Raw genomic sequence first — 17014 nt, 5'->3', positions numbered from 1 at the left:
GTGATGGTTGCACAACATTGTGCATGAACTAAGTGCCACCGAATTTTACACTTTAAAATGGTTAACTTGGGACTTTCTTGGTGGCACAGTGCTTAAGAATCTGCCTGCCAATGCAGGGGACACGGGTTTGATCCCTGGTCCGGGAAGATCCCACATGCCACGGAGCAACTAAGCACGTGCGCCACAACTACAGAGCCTGTGCTCTAGAGCCCATAAGCCACAACTACTGAGCCCGCGTACTGCAACTACTGAGCCCGTGTGCCACAACTACTGAAGCCCGTGCACCTAGAGCCCGTGCTCCGCAACAAGAGAAGCCACCACGAGAAGCCCGCGCACCGCAACGAAGAGTAGCCCCCGCTCACCACAACTAGAGAAAGCCCGCGCATAGCAACGAAGACCCAATGCAGCAAAAATAAATAAATAAAATAAATAAAATGGTTAACTTTATGTTATATGAATTTTACCTCAGTAAAAAGAAAAGAAAAAAAGCTAGGAACAAATTCAGAAGACAAAGTGGGAAAAATATGAGCAAAATAAATGACAAAGGGTTAATTGCTTTGCTATATAAAGAGTTCTTAGGGTACTTTAAGAAAAACAACATCAACCCAGTAAATCGGGTTCATCCTCACTCATGATCAAAGAGATGCAGATTAAAACTAGGGTGATACCATATGTCATCTGCTTGATTGGCAGTAATCAAAAAGGTGCTCACCCTTTTTTTTCTCATTTTTTAAAAAAGTTTTTATTGAAGTATAGTTGATTTATAATGTGTTAGTTTTAGGTGTACAGCAAAGTGATTCAGTTATATGTATACTTTTTTTTTTTTTTTGCGGTACGCGGACCTCTCACTGTTGTGGCCTCTCCCGTTGTGGAGCACAGGCTCCGGACGCGCAGGCTCAGCGGCCATGGCTCACGGGCCCAGCTGCTCCGCGGCATGTGGGATCTTCCCGGACCGGGGCACGAACCCGTGTCCCCTGCATCGGCAGGCGGACTCTCAACCACTGCGCCACCAGGGAAGCCCTACTTTTTAATATATATATATATATATATACTTTTTTCCATATATACTTTTTTGTTTTTGGCCACACTCTGTGGGATCTTAGCTCCCCAACCAGGGATCGAACCCGTGCCCCCTGCAGTGGAAGCATGGAGTCTTAGCCTCTGGACCACCAGGGAAGTCCCTGTATACTCTTATATTTATATGTTGGGTTGGCCAAAAAGGTCGTTCGGGTTTTTCCGTAAGATGTTACGTACGATGTTCTGTAACATCTTGCGGAAAAACCCGAACGACCTCCGTAACATCTTACAGAAAAACCCAAATGACCTTTTTGGCCAGCCGGATACTTTTATATGTATATACTTTTTCAGATTCTTTTCCATTATAGGTTATTACAAGATGTTGAGTGTAGTTCCCTGTGCTACACATTAGGTCCTGTTGGTTATCTATTTTATATACAGTAGTGATGCTTCCCCTCTTTGACCCACCAATTCTACTTTTTTTTTGACCACGTGGTGACTTGTGGGATCTTAGTTCCCTGACCAGGGATTGAACTGGGGCCCTTGGCAGTGAAAACAGGGAGTCCTAACCACTGGACTGCCAGGGAATTCCCCCACCAATTCTACTTTTAAGAGTTTGTCCTACAGACACACTTTGCATGTGCAAAAAGACATATCTTCAAGGATAATTATTGTAATACTGTTTGAATTAGCAAGAGTGGACATCCTTCACGTCCATCGATAGAAAATTGGTGAAGGTAAATGACACCTAGGCAATGGAAAGCTAGGCAACTCTTTTTTAAAAATATATTTATTTTATTTATTTAATTTTGGCTGCGTTGAGTCTTCGTTGCTGCGCGCAGGCTTTCTCTAGTTGCAGCGAGCAGGGGCTACTCTTCTTTGCGGTGCGCAGGCTTCTCATTGTGGTGGCTTCTCTTGTTGCGGAGCACGGGCTCTAGGCGCGCACGGGCTTCAGTAGTTGTGGCACACGGGCTCAGTAGTTGTGGCGCGCGAGCTCTAGAGCACAGGCTCAGTAGTTGTGGTGCATGGGCTTAGCTGCTCCGCGGCATGTGGGATCTAACCGGACCAGGGCTTGAACCCGTGACCCCTGCATTGGCAGGTGGATTCTTTTTTTTTTTTTTTTTTTTTTTGCGGTATGCAGGCTTCTCACTGTTGTGGCCTCTCCCGTTGCGGAGCACAGGCTCCGGACGCTCAGGCTCAGCGGCCATGGCTCATGGGCCCAGCCGCTGCGCGGCATGTGGGATCTTCCCGGACCGGGGCATGAACCCGTGTCCCCTGCATCGGCAGGCAGACTCTCAACCACTGCGCCACCAGGGAAGCCCGACAGGTGGATTCTTAACCACTGTGCTACCAGGGAAGCCCCTAGGCAACTCTTCAAAAGAATGAGGTAGATCTATATGGATTGCTAAAAGAATGTTCTCCTAGCTGCATTATTAAGGGAGAAAAGCAAGGTGGAGAAGAGTGTGCATAGTGTGCTACTATCTGTATTTAAAATAAGGGGGAAATATGTTCATATGTGTATGACTGTGTCCGAAGAATGTCTTTGGAAGAGTAATCAAGGAACTGCTGATAATGATCGCCTCTGGGAATGAGAAATGGGAGGCTGGGGATCAGGGGCAGGAGGGAGTCTTCTGTTCACTCTTTACTGTTTGGATTTTTTTTTAAAGCCATGTGCTTATTTTACTTAAAAACATTAAAAACGTGAAAAGCTAAAAGAAAAAAGGCATTGTTTCTCAAAGCGTGTGCTAATTCAAAATCCCGATTCATGGATTCTTCCTGGGATCGACTGAATCAGAATTGGGGAAGGTAGAAGCCTGGGACTCTGTGTCTTTATCGCGTACTCCAGAGGATTCTGATTCACCTGAAAAAGTTTGAGATCCACGGGCCAAGGGCTCAGAGGTCAAGGAGCAGGTTCGTGGTTGTTAGAGGGATGATGACGGTTCCTTCACATGAAGAAGACCAGGGCGTGCCAGGTAGGCTGCTACTGTGGAGAGGTAAGCAAGGTCATTGGCATTTTGGCAGCACTTAAAGCCTGTGGGTAAATCATGATTTAATTAGATGTCATGAGCCATAACATAGACTCAAGGCCTGTATGAGCAGCTCCATTTGCCTCACCAGCCTCATCTGGAACTACTTTGCCACTGGCTGTCTCTGTCCCAGTCCCTCTGGCCTCCTTCAGTCTCTGAAATGCGCTCTGTTCCCTCCTGCCTTCACACGTGGTGTTACTTTTGCCTGGGATACTGGAACTCCTCCTCATCTTCCAGTACTCTGCTCAAAGGTCACTAGCTCCAGGGAAATCTTCCAGCCCTAGCCTAGGTCAGAACTCCCTAGCTCCTGCATTTCTCCTTTGGAGCACAGATACTGCAATGCTTTGATGTTTGCTGTGGTCACTGCCAACCCTATACTATGCCTGGCACATAATAGGCGTTTAAATCAAGATTGTTCATGGAATGAATGAATGAACCTCAAGAGAAAAAGGAGAAAGGTTGGGCTACAGGAATGGGAGTGGGTGGTGGGGTGAAGGATGTCAGTGGAGTACTGCTAACTCCCTCCAGCCTAGCCTGGGGCTTTGGCCAAGCCTCTGGGAGTCCCTGATGGACGTCAGAGGAGCAGCAGCAGTAGGATGTAGCTTCTTGGACTTGTCCACAGCAGCATGACTCCCTTTGGCTGCCCAAAGCCTCGGTGTCTGTGTTAGTGTAAGGACCAGGCTCCACAGAGATGTGTGTCGTGTGGCTTCTGCCTGCAGCCGTGGTGCCGCTGAGCCCCAGGAGTGGACAGCTTGAGCAACCATAAAGAGCAGTGGAAACGAACACACTCCGTCACGACAGGTCACCATGCGATCGTGTGTATCAGCCGCAACAGGGAAGGGCCTGCCCTGCCCACCTCCCAAGAGCATCTAATCTGCAGGGAAGTGAGTTATTATTCCCTCCGTAAATGAGTGAGTTTACTTTGTGCCTTTATCAAACTGTACCTTTGAGTTGGGACAGACCAAATCAAGTTTCCATGTTTACCCTGGACCTCAGGTACAGCTCAGCCATTCAGTAAACGTTTACTGACAGCCTGTAGGCCAGGTGCCATGTGGGTGCAGAGAAGAGATTGCGTCCTCAGTCACAGCTAATAGTCATGGGTACGCACACTATGTGCTCCTTAAACGCTGTATAGAAAACACACACACTCATGCCTATTAAAAGGTTTATTTTCTTCTTTATGCTCAGAAGCAAAGAACTGGCCTTGCCCCCCAAAGGGTCTCATCCTGAAGGAATGGGAGGCAGAGATAGTGACAGGAGGGGGTGTTGGTGTGAGGTTGAATGTGGGAGCTCTTTCCCCCCCTTTCCCTACTATCCTCTTCAGTGTCCCCCTCCAAAAAATTTAGGTACAAACCCAGCTTGGCACCCACTGGGGGGCTGGGGAAGCACAGCCGTAGTCAAAAAATTAATGCCCACGATCCACAAGAGATGGGTCCAGTGTGTATCTGGTGGAGGATGGGGGAGGGAGGGAGGGGAGGGGTTGTTTGAGGAAGCCGCTGGGTGGAGGGGAAAGGAAGAGAGGCTGGGATCCCCCCCAGTGACAGTGGGGGTCTTGGTCCTGCCCCTACGTCTCCCAGCACCATCCGCTCCCTTCCTCCAGCCGCCCTTCCTAGCAGAACTCGTCCAGCACCATCCGCTCCCTTCCTCCAGCCGCCCTTTCCTAGCAGAACTGGTCGTCGTAGTCCTCGTCCTTCATCCCCTTCAGCCGAAGCCGGGCAAAGTCCTCAAACACGATGTCGTCATCTGTGGCATAGCTTGGTGGTGGAGAGGAGGGGTGAGGCGAGCGAGGGCTCCAGCCCTCCTTCTCCACCCCCTACTCCCCTCCCGGAGACAGAGGTGCTGGGGCAGCCGTGGGGCTGGAGGTATTTGCAAGAAGGGACAGAGAAGGGGAGGTAATCGGCTGCTCACATGGCGAAGTCCTCTCGATTGGATGCTTCAACCATCCCTCCCCCAAAAGAGAAAAACAATGAGGGGCAGAGGGTAGGTCTGAAGGTTACAGGAATCTGTCCAAAGAGAGTCAAAGCTAGGAAGGTAGGGGGTGAGTCTCTTACTTGGTATCAAATTCAATGAGGTTGGTGTCCACAGGGGCATCTGTTTCAGGAGCAGCTGAGGGGAGGAGGAGAGTGGGGGGGTGGGGGGTTGCTGAAAGGACCGGCTTTTTCCTCCACTGGCCTTGCTTCAGGCCTTCCCTTGCGGGGCTTGGGCGGGTGGCAAGCTCACCTGACTGGGGTCTGGGGAGGGTGATGTGGTCATGGGGTTTGGGGTGCATAAGAACAAAAGGCAGCTCCACGGAGACATCCCTGGGGGGAGAGAGGGAGAGAGGGAGAGAGAGAGAGAGAGGCACGGTGAAGAGATGACACTGCAGCGGTGAAGAGATGACACTGCAGCGCCAGAGGAAAGCCCTGTGCCACCGCCCCACCCCCAGGAATCCCCCACCCCAGCACTCACCCGCCTCGAGACACCACCAGCTTCACCTTGACCCTGTAGGACACCAGGATTCCCAGCACCTCCTTGTTGGCGCCCTCCTTAACGCTGCAAGTGGGAGGAGGAGTTGGACCAGAGCCCATTGCCCCGCACCCTAGGCTGGTCTCGTGTAAGGTACCCGGCTGCGTCCTTCCTCTCATCTTGTCAGTTCTCTCCAGTAAAAGCCCAAGTCCTTGTGACCCAGCAGCCCTGCACTGTCTTGCTCTCCATCAGCCCTCTGACCTCACTTCCTGCTCCCACGCTGGCCTCAAGGCCTGCTGTGTGTGGTCGTGTACAGAGGCGCCAGTGTGGGTGAAATCCAGCCCACACTTGGCGGAGCTGTTCCGAGAGGCACAGGGCCCCTAGAGGCCAGCAGTGGCTCTGCGGCGCCTCCAGCCGCCTCGGACACACGGGGCCATCTGCCTCCGCGTCTTTGCGCCTGTCGTACCCTCTGCCCTGAGTGCTCCTCCCTCTGGATTACGCCCCCCCCCGCCCCCGCCGTGGCTTTATATCTCCTTTCTCTGCCTTGCTTTTTCTCCTCAACACCGATGACTAAATATGCTATATATTTTGCCATTTATCTGATCTGTCTGGCCTCCATCTCCGAGAATGTAAGAGATGTTTTGGGTCTGTTCTGTTCACCGATAGAGCCTGGCACACACCTGGCGTGGAACAAGTGTCTGTCTCCTGTGCTGCAGGACTCCCCTCCCCCAGCCCCCCCTCACATGGTGCTGGATGCCAGGTTGGTGTCCTCGTGCTTGAGCTTCCCATCCAGGGCGAGACCACGCTTCTCACGGTTGTTGCTGAGCAGGGGGGTTATGGTGTACACCTTACAGAACGTGGAACTGGGTGACACCTGGTCACTGGGGGGTGGGGACAAGAGAACGAGACTCTGGGGGTGCAGATGGGGTGAGGGGGCAGCTCCCACCCCCAGCAGCTTCTCCCCGGTCACTAGCCCCTGCCCTCTTTGGGCACAGGTCACAGGGAGGAGGTTGTGGCTAGACCTGCTCAATAAAATGAGCAGCTCAGAGCCACTCAGCTGGAGCGAATGCCCTTGTAAGTGGAGACAGTTTGGGAAGAATTGCCCCCCAACCTCACGTTCCCTGGGCCTACCCTTCTCCCCTGAGGTTGGGACCCAGGGCTGTTGTGCTACTCACTCTTGCTCCATCTGAGCCACAGGACACTTGTACTGGGCGGTGCTGAAGAGGCAGATGTCGGCATACTGTCTCACTGTGGGGTGGGGTAGGGCCAAGCAGCTCCACATGGAGTGCCGGCAGCCGCCCCCCGCCGCCAACTCCAGACCCGGGCAGCGGCCCCGGCCCCAGCCCCAGCGCATCACCGCCCCTGCCCCTCTGATGACCTGCACCCTCCCCCTAGCAGTAAACCCCACCCCCATCTCATACTGGGACAGACAGCCTGAGTCCTTTGAGCCCCTCGGGTCTCCCCACTGGGCTATGTCCTGGGGCTGAGCTGATGCCTGAGGCCACATTTGCAGCAACTCCCTCCCCTAAGACACTTTTCCAACCCCCATGTCCTACCAGAGACTTTGATCTTCTTGACAGTCTTGGTGGAGTTGTTGGTGACGTGGACATTGACATTGAGGGGCTCCCCATGGTAGTACAGCTTTTGAGGGGGGTGGTCAGGTTAATCGGATCTTTTTTCACTGGTCCCATTATTAATGTGCCCCCTGACACACATACACACACACACACACACACGTACGTACGTACGTACGTACACACGTGTTGCTGGGCCTCCTCCCTCTAAACCCAAGCCCACCCCCAGCTAAGGCAGCCTCCTTTAAAAACACCATCCTGACATGTGGCTTCACCCCTCCCCCCCGGGTCTGCAGCAGCTGGGTCCCCACCCCACCTCCTTGTCCAGGGAAGCCTCAAGGTGGAGGGACCGGTCAGACATGAGGAAGTGGCGTGTGGTTTCAGCCGAAGGCTGTGGGCCGGGTTTCTCTGGGGCAAATTGCACCTTTCGGATCACCAGACGCACGGAGTTCCTGGGGGCAGAGATGAGGCGTGAGAGGGTCAGTCCTCAGATGCCCAGACACTGGCTCCCGCCTCCCACAGGGGCCTGGGGCTCCTGGGACCCAGAGGGAATGGTCAGACCTGAGGGGAGGTTGCTTCTCTCACCTTTTGTGGCTTTTCTCTTCTAGTGATTTGGCACAGAAGGCTCGAATCTCAAAGTCTACCCCACAGGCCTTGGGAGGGGGAGAAAAGGTCACATCTTACACAAGGCCTCTGCCACTGCCGCCACTCCCTTCCTTCCCACTTCCCTGTCTTGGGCATGGACTCTTGCCCCATCGTGGTCTGAGGAGTGTAGGGCCTGGGCCTTCCGCCTCTGCCTCCCCGAGGCCCGGCCCGGCAGAGGCTCGGTCCTCGCTAAACAAGGTGAGCCCCTCTACTCAGGGCCGTGCAGGTCAAGAGCAGGAGGTGTCGCAACTGAACAGTGACCATTCCATACACCCTCTGCCATCGGGGACATTTCCCTATCCTTAGTCCCACCCTGATGTCTCCTCCCGTACGCCCCCCCCCCCGGGTGGGTCCCCTGGCTCTTGCTGGACCCTGTTCCTCCCATACCTTCCCTGTGTCCTCTGGGCCTGGCTGCAGGGTGACGGAGCAGGGCAGGTTCTGGGGTATCTGTGGCAGAAGAAAAGAGTTCAGTTCTTCCAGAAAGCCCCGGAATCTTCCTCCCAATCTCAAGAGGTTGGAGGACTCCTGGAGAAGAGAAAGGAAAAAGGAAGGGGCCCCAGGGGGGAGGCAGAGAGGCAAGGGCTTCCTGAGTGCAGGGTGACCCTGAAGGGGGGTGGGTCTAGGGTCCCTCCTCACTGTTTCTCCCAGACCTGCCTGTAACAGGTGCCTCACCACCACCCCCAACACAGTCCCAGACGCCTTGGTCTGCAGAGGGTGGGGGTGTCCTCACTGTGAAAAAAAAGGGGTGGGCATGCTTGCCCAGTTTCCTCAGCAGCCGGTCCTGCAGGCGGGTGGGGGGCCGGGGCGGGTTGGGCGTTGGGGGGAAGGCCTGGTAGTTGGCGATGAACAGGTCCTTGCGGAAGGACAGGCCCAGCACATCCAGGTCTTCGCGGCCATAGCGGAAGGCACAGGTGAGGGTCACAAACACTGGCAAAGGTGGGCAAGGTAGGGTGGTCAGGAGCCCCCCTCCCGCAGTCCCCCCACTTCCTAGCAGCAGCTGCTCCTTCCTCAGCAGCATAAAACCTGCCTGAATCCTACTCCTGGCTTCCGCCTCGGCCCTCCGTCCCCCCAGGGCCCCTCTCAATGCCGGCCCATTTCATTTCCCCACCTCCCTCTTGCCCTCCCTCCCCTGGGGCCCCTGCACTCGGGGGCCAGTACCTTTGCGGTCCTTCAAGTAGTCAGGGTCCACTAGTACCACGCCATCTGGGAAGGGGACACACGAGCTCAGTCCCTGTCAGGGCCTCTCCTCCATTCCTGGTCCCAGGAACTTCCTCCCCTCTTGGGGCACATGACGCCACTTTCTGGGTACACTTACCCACGGGATCCACTTTGTCCAGGTGATCTACAAAGTCCCGCTTGCCCAGGTACACGGTGAGCTGAGGATGCAGAGGGGTCACAGGGAAGACTGGGTAGGCGGCTGGCAGGGCTTCAGAGCCCTCAGAGGCGGCTGCCCTGACCCTGGTCTTCCCAGGCTGGGGTATCTGATGGAGTTTCTCCTGGTTTCCTCCCAGTAGGGTTGGAAGAGGAGAGTGGAGGCCTTGCCGGACTAGCCAATCTCGAGGCGTTTTAACGGCTCCCTGATATCTTTTCGCACTTCTGAACACCAGTCGGGTGTGTATATGTGTGTGTGTGGGTCCAGAACCTGGCACTAGGCAGGCAGTTAGAGAGCTTCACCGCACGTCCTCAAGGACCTCTGGGATAAACAGGCCATAGCCTGGGGGGATGTTATCTGTTCCCAGCCCCAGGTACCGTGGGTTGGCTCCCAAGAGGGCTCCAGGCATGAGCTTCTGGCCCCTCCCCCTTGGTCTCAACTTAGGGACCCAAACTGAACTGAGCCTGTCCCCACCCAGCCCTGTTGCTGGCTCAGGCCTTTGCGGCAAAAGGGGCTTCAGGAGGGAAGGAAGTCAGCTCTTAGCTGTCACAGGAAGTGGGGAGCTTGGGGTTGGGGATCGTCTAGGGGCAGGCTGGGCCTTGTGAGGGCCCAGGGAGGGTTGGGAGAAGCACTGTGGGAGACTCACCTTGCAGTTGGGACTCGACTTCTTGAAGACCCTAACAAAACAGAAAGGGAAACCCCACTGCCTCCCTCAGCCTCAGCAGGGACCCCGGTGCCAGGACCTTGTCCCTCCCAGCCTGAGAAGCAGAGCTCACCCGAGATTCCTGCCTGGAGGCTTTGGGGCCTTACCTAGCCCTACCTGTTCCCACTTCTTCCCAGAAGGAAAGGTAACCAGAGGTCCTTAATACTCCCAGCATGGCAGCCCCTCAAAGCTTGTTGCCATGGCAATGCCCCCCCCCCGTAGTTCCCCTCCTCCCATGGCAATGGCCACTGGTTGCCAGAGGAACCACTCAGGCTCTTCCCAGAGGACCTCCCCCAGGGGAACCTGAATGGGCAGGTTGCAGTAGTGTCTGTGTAAGGCCTAACTCTCTTTCCATCTCTGGTCTCCACCTCCCACAAGAGCTGGAGTACTTGAAAGAGCAATGGCTGTAAAATGGTTTCTATTATGGGCAGCACCTAAGTGTGACCCTACTCTCCATTAACCTCCAACTGTCCCCATCTCTGATCTCAGCAGCTTAAAAGCTTATTTGTCTTTCAAGGCCCAGCTCAGATATCACCTCCTTTAGAAAGCAGATCCAGCCCAGACTCTGGTCACTCCCTTTTTTGGGATTCCTGTCACACATTGTTTATGCTTTACCTATGGTGTGATAGCGTGCAAGGGCAGTTAGCTGCGTATCATCTATCTCACCAGATAGACTGTGAACAGCAGAGGCCTTATTAATTTGGGTGTCCCCAGCACAGCACCAGCCGTGAGACAAACGTGATGATGCTGGCCAACATTTACTGGATGAATGGTCTATGCTCAGCACTGTTGCAAGTATTTCATGTGTGTTATCTCATTTAACACTCTTAGCAACCTAATGATGGAGGTCCTAATGTTCCTATTTTACAGGTGAGGAAACTGAGGCACAGGAGAGGTCAGTTATTTTACCTAAGGTCACAGAGAGTGTAAATGGTGGAATTTGGGTGTAAACAGGTATTCTGGCTCTTCATCACTAAACTATTGTACTATCCTGCCTCTGTTATTGGCATTAGGTTTGTTGGAGAGAAGGAGGTTCACTTTCCAGTTGCTGAAACAATCTAAGCCTCGACTCCACCCATTGCTGGGAGGGTAGGGAGGTGTCTGGCAACCCCTGTGTCCTGGCCACTGTGGGCCTATTCTTTGCTGCACCATCTTACTCCTCCCAATCCACTCTGCCTCTGTAGTGATATCTGTGAAGGGTCCCCAGGTAGTAGAAATTGAAATCGTGCCAACTGGCCCATCCCTCCTCCAACTCCACCACCCCAGTTTTTGCTATAACAACTTCACATGCCCCTTCTTCCCAGAAGGCCAAGCTGTCCAAAGACTATAAGGCATAGGGTATGGAGGCCCCCAGGTATCCCCATCTAATAAAGAAGAGCAAACATTGGTAAGGTGGCAGCTAGGATAAGCACCCTATCTCCTGTCCCCACTTGGGCGCTGACTGCTGTGGCATCCTCCAGCTCTCCCTCCCCTTTGCTTCTAGTTTTCCTCTTTGTCCTAGTGTTTCTTCCTATTAGGAGTACTGGCAGAGGGTTGGGACAGCCACAATCCGTTGGACAACTGGAGTGTGGCTCTGGGGTAATTGCCCTGAAGCAGCTGCAGGGCACCTGCCCTTTGGATCCTAACCCAGCCAGCCTCCTGCGAGCTAGGGAGGAGCAGTGTGTATACTGAGGTTGGTGTGACCAGAGAGGTACCCAGTGAGGGGGCGGGGGGCAGCAGAAGCAGATGCCCCTTCACACTTCCTGCTATTCTCTCCATTTCCTGTGGCCCAGAATTTGATGGGGGTGGGAGGAATTGTGCCAAGTCAGCAGTCCCCCTTTGGTCCATCCGTCCCCCTCCCTGAACCACATAACGGAAATCTGGGGCCTCCCTCAAGTCAGCAACTTCCCCTTTCTCTGTGTTTAACCCCTAATCCAGGACACCAATCCTCCCTCCGATCATCTCTCCAATATCAGTTGACTTGGTGCTCAGAAACCTATGCTTTCCTACTCTACGGGTGGGGAGTGGTAGGGCTGGTAAAATTTTTTTGCAGAACAAGTGACAGATCAGAACCAGGCCCCCATTCCTGATCCTCTCCAGAGAGAAGCAAATAGCCCCAATCTCTTTCCTCTTTTGCTCTTGCTCTCCAGGGACTCAGGCGTTCACCCACTGCCCCCTTGGCGGTGTTGGGTCACAACAGGAAGTGGATTTTGCTAGAGACCAAAAAAGAGAACTCGGGGTGTCAGTGGAAGGAAGGAGCCTCGATTGCACAGAAAACATCCGGGGAGTGGATGGCGTGCCCAGGGCAGATACAGCTTCCCCTCACCCCCGGGAAGAGGGGTAAGGCCCAGAATCGGGGAGGGTCGCCAAGCACTCTGCTCCACCAAGATGAAGCTGTTGCTCCTAGCAACCCGGGGAAAGGCAGAAGTTTGGAAGCGGAGCCACCCGGCCCTTGGGACAGGTTGGGGCAGCCCGACTGCCTGTGGGTTACTGGACAGGAAGCTTTCCAGTGGCTCGGAACGAGTCTAGGGGGGATCCCCTCCTGGCATCCAGCCTGCCCATCCCCGTCCCCTCGGGGCCGGCTACCTGCTCCGCCCTCCTCCGCCCCTGCATCGCAGCCTGTACCGGAGTCGTCCGGCCCCCACATCTCTGCGAGAACCCAGATGCAGGTTTACTGATCCCCTTCAGCCCTCGCTTTCTGCAGAGGCTGTGGCATGCGTTCCCCTCATCATCCCCGAGGACCTAGGCGTGCGGCCCCGGATGGCTGTCCCCTAGGGACCCAGGAGTCCGACCCCCGGATTCTCTCCCCCGGGTCCCTGTCTGGGGACCGTCCCGGCACCCTCCCCGAGCCACCGCCCACGTCCCGCCGCGTGGCCCCACCTCTCTTACCTGGTCCCGGGTTTCTCCCCCATGGTGCGCGCGCCCGCCGCCCGGTTCGCGGCTAGCTCGCAGCCTCCTAGCCCGCTGCCAGGTCCCTGCTCCTCCCCGCGCCACTGCGCACGCGCGCCCCCGCTCTTTCTCCACTCCCCCCTCCCCTCCTGTTCCCCCCCAGCCTCGGATCCTGGGGAACCGAGGCCAGATGCGTCAGCCCGGATCGCGCGCGCCACGGCGCTGCCCGCCCTCTCTTCACAGACACGCGCGGTGATTGGCTCCACCCGCTCCCCTCCGCGCTCCAGTCCCACCCTTCCCGAAGGATCCCTCGCTGGCGCGCGCTGTCCCTACACCCTGCTCTTCCCGCCCATCTCTCCGCCCCTGCGCACCCGCTTAGGAACTGATTGGGCCTCCTCAAGCGAAGGCGCCCGCCTTCCAAGAGATTAGAGCCCTCTGATTGGCTCCCTGCATCCAGAACCCTGCAGGCGTCCCCTCCCTTTTGTTTGCTTTCTCAGTGGCGGTGGAGGCGAAGGCGGTGGTGGGGGCGGTGCATGAGCTCAAGCACAATCTAGGAAGGAGGATGAGGGGAGACACACGTGGGTGAACGGTTCCAGTTGCGTGATGCTCGCCTATTGCGCGCCTCTCACCCGCTCGCCCCGGAGCTTGTAGACGTCTTTGGCCCGCCCTCCTGCTTCTTTATTGTGGTGTGTCAGCTCCCCCTGGTGTCTGTCTTTGATCTTTTCAGGGTTACTTTTCCTAATTTCTCTTAACCACCCTTCTCCATCCGTTCATCAAAGCTAACATCCATTCCTGCACGCCTGCATCCATCCATGCCTATTTTGTGCTAATCACTATGCTAGGCGTTGGGGACCCAGACATGAATTAACATGGCCCCTGCCTTCCTCGTATGGTTGAGGAGACATATAAAGAGGTATTATGATTCTAGGAATGCTATAATAGAGGTTATGACTCAGAAGACAAAGTGACTCTCAGCGCTTGACTGGGGGAGGGATGGAGGCAGTGCAGGCTGTCCAGAGGAGGGGACTTTGAGGACAATCTTTCTGAAGGGTGGGCAGAAGTTGAGAAAGGGTTTTCCAAAGAGAGAGAAAGGCAAGGGGCACATCCTGTTCTGAGGTGTTTGTGGGGTCAGAGGGCAGGAGAGAGAAGGCTGAGGAGGATGGCTGGAACAGGAGTGTGAAGGATATTGTATAGCAGGTAAAGGAGTGAGACAGGGGCCTCCCGTGGAGGAGGACACATGGATCCAGTAGTGGTTTTTTTAAGCCAAGAGGTGGCTTAAAATCTTCCTAAAGGATGAGATTTCTCCTTTAGGAAGATAATTCTGGGCAGTGTGGAGGGTGGAGGGAGTGGGGCATGGCTGTTGTAGATGAAAACTAGTCAAGGAGAGATGATGAACAATAGAGTGGAAGGGAGAAAGGGGGCCAGGCTGAAGAGTCATTTTTAGGGCAAAATTGAGCGGACTGGGGGAGGATGATGGATGATGGACATTTCTGGACTTAAGGAGCTAACGTATTCTCCTTCTTCCATCTCTTTCCCCATACTCCCCTGTCTCCCCCAAATGAACTAACTTCACCCTTCTCCCTCCGCTTTTCTGTGCAACAAAAAGTAATGTGCACAACAAGTTTCTGAAATCATCTCTAAGGTTCAAATACAGGCCTTACTAACCAGCTGCCACTTCCCCGCCCCCAGTTCTCCCACCACCTTCTAAGCTCACTCTTCACACCTTTCGAGCTTTAGCTCATGCATTTCTTTTAAACTCATGACTCACTTTTGTCAAAGGGTCATGACCAGAAGGTAATGAGATCTATATTGCTACATATCTAAAGTGATTTTGGAGCTGAAAGGTAGTGGTCTGCATGGCATTAAAGCTACTGTATTTAAAAAAATACTAATATAAAGACAACTTTAGAATATTAAAGAAGGCTGGAAAGAATGAAAGAGATACACCATATAATCATAGTGGGAAAAACCATCATTATAAAGACATCATTTCTCATATTGCCTATAAATTTAATGCTGTATCAAAATAACAGTGAGACTTTATTGGGGGGGGGAACCGGATTCTAAACATTATCAAAAGAATCAACTTTCACATATAGTCAGGAAAATTCTGAAAAATTGGAGTGAAGCAGGCATTTGTCTTACCAGATAATTTGTTATGTTTATGATCATTAAAATAGTGTTATTGGTGCAACCGTGCTAAACGTGGCAATGAAACAGAACAGACTGTCCAGATACACACCCACATGGTAGTATTTCAAGTCCATGGAGAAATAATGGCAGATTCACTAGATAGGGTTGGGACAATTGGCTATCCATTTGGGAAAAAAGTTATATGTCTCACACCTTAAACAAAATGAATTCTAAATGGTTTAAGATGTTAATGCACAGAATAAAACCATAAAAGTATTAGGAGAAAATACATGAGAATATTTTTATAACCTTGGAGGTTAGGGAAAGCCTCGCAAGATATCAGACCCCAGGGCTTGAAATAATAACAGCTTACACTTTATGTACAGTATCTACCATGTGCCAAACATTGTTCCAAGTATTTTACAAATATCAACTCATTCAATCCTCACAAGCCTATGAGTGAATGTTCTACAATATCCCCACTACATACATAAAGAAGGGGAGGCACAGTTAAGTAACTTGCAGAGTCACACAACTTGCAAGAAGCAAAGCTGGTGTTTAAACCCTGCAGTCTAGCTCCAGAGTCTGTGCCCTTAATCACAACACCTTACTTGAAAAAAGCTAAGAAATTTAAAAATAACAAAATAAAAAGGCAAATTGGAAAAAATCCCTTGCAACACAGATAACAGTCAAGAATACATTCCCTCATCTACAAAGAGTTCCTACAAATTAATAAGATGAACAACCCAATAGAAAAAGGGGTAAAAGTTATGGAAAGATAATTAATAAAGAAGGAACACAAATGTCTACTAAACATATGAAGTTACTCCATTTCGCTAACGATCAGGGAAAACAAATTGAAAGAAGGAGATATTCTTCTTCATTATTCAGTTGACAAAATTAAAAAATAAACCTAGTTTTGGGATGATGTATAACTATAGAACACTGTTCTACATGGTTGGCAGGGGTGTTAATCGATGTAAACTTTCTAGAGGGCATTTTGCTTAGTTCTTGTCAAAATTAAAAAAGGCATTTTCTTTCATCCAAAACTCATTCATTTATTCACTCAACAAATATTTATTGAGCACTTTTTATGTGCCAGGTACTACTGTTCTAGGGGATGAGGATAAAATAGTGAAGATGACAAGACCCTTCTCATGGGGTCTGTATTTTAGACAGAAGAAACAGTCAGTGAGGACACTGTGCCTGGAGGCACAGTGGTTAAGAATCCTCCTGCTAATGCAGGGGACATGGGTTCGAGCCCTGGTCCGGGAAGATCCCACAGGCCGCGGAGCAACTAGGCCCGTGCGCCACAACTACTGAGCCTGCTCTCTAGAGCCCGCGAGCCAAAACTACTGAAGCCTGTGGGCCTAGAGCCCGTGCTCTGCAACAAGAGAAGCCACCGTAGTGAGAAGCACACACACCGCAACGAAGAGTAGCCCCCGCTCACCGCAATTAGAGAAAGCCCACGCGCAGCGATGAAGACCCAACGCAGCCAAAAAAACAAAAACACAACAGTCGGTGAATAAGTAAGAAAATAAATTTTGGATAATGCGATGAGCTGTAAAAAAATTAAATAGGGTAATGTGATAGAGGGTGATGGGGGTGAGAGTGGGAACTTCTTAAAAAGGAGCCCTTTCTGAGGATGGCCAGATGGCGTCAGTCATACAGAGTCAAAGGAACGTTTCTCCAGGCAGAAGCAGCAGCATGTGCCAAGGCACTGAGGTGGGAATGGGCTTGCCAGAGGATAGAAAGCAGGCTAGTGTGGCTCAAGGATAGGGAAAGAGAGGGAGAGTGACTTATGTGGTATGCGTTGAGGTCACAGGTGGGTATGGGTCGGATCGTGGGGATTCTAGTAGGCCAAGGTGAAAAGATGGGATTTCATTCACATGATATTTGGAAGCCACTGAAGGGCTTTAAGCAGGGAGTGACAAGAACTGACTTCCATCTGAAAAGACCACCCTGGTTGCTGCGTGGAGAAGGGAGTACAAAGGGCCAAAAGGGAAGCAGGGAGAGCAATGAAAAGGCCACTGCAGGAGGCTAGCATAAGAGGCCAGGTGAGAGAGAATGGTTACGTGGCCCAGAGTGTCACTGGAGATGGAGAAACAGAGAAAAATGAACCCTACTGGGTAGTATATTTTGGAGGCAGAATGTCAGGACTTGAAGAAGGATTAGATAAAGTGCAATAAAAGAGGAAAAAAGATGACCCTTGCATTTGAATCTGGGATTT

General features: G+C 52.5%; 1 protein-coding gene across 2 annotated transcripts; it reads right to left on the bottom strand.

Moving 5' to 3' along the window:
• Positions 1–4195: 4195 nt before the first annotated feature.
• On the bottom strand, positions 4196–12747 carry ARRB2 (arrestin beta 2). Of its 2 annotated transcripts, none has more exons than XM_082602836.1 (15): positions 12652–12747; positions 9727–9757; positions 9024–9084; positions 8867–8911; positions 8439–8635; positions 8096–8155; positions 7649–7716; positions 7380–7515; positions 7046–7130; positions 6665–6737; positions 6233–6370; positions 5493–5576; positions 5265–5344; positions 5096–5186; positions 4196–4798 (listed from the first exon to the last, which is right to left on the bottom strand). In XM_082602836.1, the coding sequence occupies exons 1-15, from the start codon at positions 12672–12674 to the stop codon at positions 4705–4707; spliced, it is 1266 nt and encodes a 421-aa protein (XP_082458962.1). In that variant the 5' UTR covers positions 12675–12747; the 3' UTR covers positions 4196–4704. The 2 variants fall into 2 exon arrangements, with proteins under 2 accessions (XP_082458962.1, XP_082458963.1); XM_082602837.1 differs by having other exon boundaries at positions 5096–5150.
• Between the last annotated feature and the right edge of the window lie 4267 nt (positions 12748–17014).

This window comes from Mesoplodon mirus (assembly GCF_964341445.2).
Source record: "Mesoplodon mirus genome assembly, chromosome: 18".
Taxonomy (NCBI): Eukaryota; Metazoa; Chordata; class Mammalia; order Artiodactyla; family Ziphiidae; genus Mesoplodon; species Mesoplodon mirus.
Note: the sequence above shows the minus strand (reverse complement) of the source record. Positions and strands in the feature narration are given on the sequence as shown.

Excerpts from the sequence above, each read along its gene's own strand:
- ARRB2 (XM_082602836.1), bottom strand. The coding sequence starts at position 12,674 with ATGGGGGAGAAACCCGGGACCAG. Across the intron at positions 5,577-6,232 it reads AACCTGGCATCCAGCACCAT|CGTTAAGGAGGGCGCCAACA; the intron begins GTGAGGGGGGGC and ends TCCCACTTGCAG. Across the intron at positions 5,345-5,492 it reads CTGGTGGTGTCTCGAGGCGG|GGATGTCTCCGTGGAGCTGC; the intron begins GTGAGTGCTGGG and ends CTCTCCCCCCAG.